General features: G+C 38.4%; 1 protein-coding gene across 1 annotated transcript; it reads right to left on the bottom strand.

Annotated features, from left to right (window-relative positions):
- Positions 1 to 705: 705 nt before the first annotated feature.
- Positions 706 to 1712, bottom strand: OR6K2 (olfactory receptor family 6 subfamily K member 2). The gene is given in 3 exon segments (XM_015453519.3): positions 706 to 747; positions 749 to 1033; positions 1036 to 1712. Coding segments are annotated over 3 exon segments (978 nt in total). The 5' UTR covers positions 1687 to 1712.
- Positions 1713 to 4182: the final 2470 nt, after the last annotated feature.

Genomic DNA, 4182 nt, shown 5'->3' with positions numbered 1-4182 from the left:
GAAAGAAGCGTCACCAAGGAAGGATAGAAATGAGTTTGGAATCCTAAAAGCCAAAGAAGAGAGCCCGAAAGAGTTGTTGCCTAACACAATTGATTGATTGTCTAAAACAATCAGAGTGCAGCATGGTGGTAGTTTGGTTTATTCATTCAACAGATAGTTTTTATGTTTATTACTTAATATGTACAATGCATTTGATCACAGTGAATGCAACATCTGGGTTTTTTTATTTATCATGAAAAACTGATTATTTAATGAGTAACTTAATTAAATCGCTTATTGATCAATACTTGGATACTCAATTTATAAATTTGAATCATTTTTCAACTATAGAAGCTGAAGGCACCATGGATAAAACTTAGTCTTATGAAGGATACTTTTTAAATGACCATGTCTTACAGACAAATATGTTAATTGCTTTAAAATTAAAGTAAATATTTATACAGAACATTTCAACATGATGAATTTACTACGAATAACTTGAGTGGCAGAAAGTTTAATTAATAAAATCAGATTGAAAAATATGTCTAACTGAGTAAAGATTAAATAGAAGCTATTGACTTTAGCTATTACTGAATTTGGTTTTTGTTTGTTTGTTTGTTTGTTTTGTGAGCTTTGGGAGACCAGTTTCAATAAAAGGTTGATAGGAAAAGACAGATTGCTGAGAGCTGAAGGTGAAGAGAAACCACCAACTATACAGGATCTCAACTAAAAGATCTTACTGGAGGTCCCTTGTCTTATGGAAAAAAAATACCTTAGCTTGACCTATGTGCTTTTTTATAGTTTCTTTTATTTCTTTATTCCTCAGGCTATACATAATGGGGTTGAAGAAGGGAGACAAAACTGCAAAGGCCAGAGCAATGGCTGTATCCCAGAACAAGGAGTAGGTGGCAGAGAATCGTAGGTACATGAGAGCCACACTGCCAAAAAAGAGCAAAAAGACTATGAGGTGAGAGACACACGTGGAAAATGCTTTGCAGCGGCCTCCAGCTGAACGAATACGTAGAATTACAGCCACAATACCAATGTAGGACATATGAAGATGAGCATCACAGCTGTAATAATCTCCACTGCATGGATGACATCCACTACCTGAATCATGACGATGGCTCGTGTGTCTGTGCAGGCCAGGCGCAGCACTGGGAGGAAGTCACAGAAGATATGCTCAAGGTGATTCGAACCACAAAATGGCAGTGTAGAGATCCAGACAATTTCAGGAAGGGGTGTGATAAAGCCACAAACACAGCAACTTAAAGTCAGTTGGGTACATAGCTTGGGGGTCATGATAGTGGGATAATGAAGCGGGCTGCAGATGGCCAGGTAGCGGTCAAAGGCCATAGCTGTCAAGAGACACACTTCACTGATGCTGGTGGAATGGAAGAAATACATCTGTAGGAGACAACCATTGAAGGAAATGCTCCTCCTCTCACTAAGCAGGCTAGACAGCATCTTTGGAATTGTGGCTGTGGTATACCAAATCTCCAGGAAAGAAAGAGCACTGATAAAAATATACATGGGAGTGTGGAGGTGAGTATTCAACTGGACCACTGTGAGGATGACCAGGTTTCCAGCAACAATGAAAGCATAGATGAAGAGCAGTGGAACAAAGCAGACAACAGACTTAACCCAGGAATAAGGGAAGGCAGAGAAGATAAACTCCTGAGCGGTGGTTCGATTGGGGCTCTCCATCTCCAAGTTGGAAGTGAGAGTTTCAATTTCCAGTGCACTCAAGTCTCCTAGGAGGCGTCTACTATTGGATAAAGAAATACACTTACAAGAAGCCAGCCTCTGGATAGAGCCCTGTAATGAGGATAGAAAGGAAGACAAGGAAGAAGGACATGGTCCATATTCCATAGTTGCTTAAGACTTAAGTTGTAGTGTGGGAAAAATCCAGTCGGAAAGCACAGTCAATATTTTGGATGTGAAATTATCAAATATTGACATGCATCAGAATCACCTGGAGGGTTTGTTAAAACTCAGGTTTCTGGTCCTCATACTGAGAGTTCGTTCCTAATCTGTAGTTCTGAGGTAGGGCCCAAGAATTTTCATTTCTAACAGATTTTCAGGCAATGGTGGTCCTGCTAGTCAGGGGACTATATTTTAAAACGATTTTATTCAGGTAAATATAGAATTAGACAAGGCATTGAAGGAATAACAAATAATTAAGAGGATGTTCTTTTCGATATTTAAATCTTATTGATTCCCTAATAATCTCCCCACACTGCTCCAAATATTTTTTTTCAAGCTCCCACTTTACTGGATTCTTGGCATATGATTTGACCGGCATATTTTTATGATAAAGACAAAGCCATTACTGGTGAATTCTTTCAACCCTCTTTCTCTGTCTAATAACTCTCCCTCTCTTCATATGTATATTCTTAATCATAATTCAGAGAATATTTGGAGAAGAAAAGCTATGGAAATAATCGTAAGTTATTTTACTTTCTTTTATAAGATGGTCTATTCTATCTCCTTCCTTTCCTTCTCTTCTACATCTTCTCGGTAAGGAGATCTTGAAGTAATTTATGAAAACTAACTATATTAATAAATAAATGCTTAATATGGTTGTACACTTGCTCTGGTACAATTGAATGGGGGTAGTTAGAAGGAATGGCAGAGCTGCAGTGCCCTGTAGAATACAATTTCAACTGCACACGCACACATTATAGGATATTGTCCTATTAATTTATTCTCTTTTCAGAATGATTTGTTTTACTTTATTTATCTCTTCTGCAATCAAACATGCATGTTTCTTCTTAACTTGGGAGAAAATGCTGTTTCTATTCAGATTATTTCCCTCCTTTGTAACAACTGCATTATTTTTCTAATGTATAAAAGGTATTTATTCTATTCATTCTTCTTTGAATCTCTTTGAATAATTTATCCACCCTCAACTTCCCATATCTCTTTTCTTATGGTATATCAGTGACTTTCTCATTGAAATTTAATGGCCTCCGTCTGTCTTCATTGCCACTAACTTCCGAAGGTCAATTGCCCAATGTTTGAAACTCTCTCCTTTCTTTGCCTATTTGAGGCCACGCTATCCTGGTTTTCCTCATTGGTTATTCAACTTTTTATATCCCAAGTGTAAACATAACCCCAAATTGTGTGATCATTTTCTCTTTTCTCTATATTTCCTTTCACACAGAAGAATCTATTGTTTCAAGATCTTATTTATTCAAGATTTTTTATCAACTTGTATTGGCCTTCTATTCTTGGTAGTTATTATGACTCCAGAATTCCTTGTTTTTGATATCTCTCATGAGCTCCACATTTTCTTCAGGACTGTCTTTCTTAGAAACCTCACCTTGAAGTTTCTAAGTAAACCCAAACGTACATCCTCACCTATTATGGGCTGTTACGTTGTGTCCCCTGAAAATTTGTAGGTTGAGTTTCTAACCCCCAGTTCCTCGGAATGTGACTGTACTCGGACATACAGTATTTCAAGAGGTAACAAAGTTCAAATGAGGAAATTAGGGTGGCCCTTAATTCAATAGGGTCAGTGTCCTTACAAGAAGAGTAAATTGGCTGGGCGCAGTGTCTCACGCCTGTAATCCCAGCACTTTGGGAGGCTGAGGCAGGGGGATCATGAGGTCAGGAGATCGAGATCATCCTGGCTAACACAGTGAAACCCCGTCTCTACTAAAAATACAAAAACAAAATTAGCCGGGCATGGTGGCGGGCACCTGTAGTCCCAGCTACTCGGGAGGCTGAGGCGGGAGAACAACGTGAACCCAGGAGGTGGAGGTTGCTGTGAGCCGAGATTGCACCACTGCACTCCAGGCTGGGTGACAGAGCAAGACTCTGTCAAAAAAAAAAAAAAAAAAAAAAAAAAAAAGAAGAAGAAGAGGAAATTCAGATACAGTTTCAGAGGGAGACTCAGTAAGAAAACAGCCACCTACAAGCCAAGAAGAGAGGAGTCAAAAGAAAGCAACCCTGCTGAAAACTCGATCTCATACTTCTAGTCTCCAGAATTGTGAGAAATTAAATTTCTGTTGTTTAAACCATTCACTGTGTAGTGCTTCTTATGTCAACCCTAGCAAACAAATACAACATCCTTACCCTCATTTCTAAACCAGTTTCTCTTGCTGACTTTTAAAATTTTTGTCCACCTAGATAACAACTTTACTCATTTTATGTCTATTATTCCTTACACTCTAAAACCAAATTCATCAAGGTCTGCAC

The sequence above is a fragment of the Macaca fascicularis genome, chromosome 1 (assembly GCF_037993035.2).
Source record: "Macaca fascicularis isolate 582-1 chromosome 1, T2T-MFA8v1.1".
Taxonomy (NCBI): domain Eukaryota; kingdom Metazoa; phylum Chordata; class Mammalia; order Primates; family Cercopithecidae; genus Macaca; species Macaca fascicularis.
This window is presented reverse-complemented; position numbering and strand designations above follow the sequence as displayed.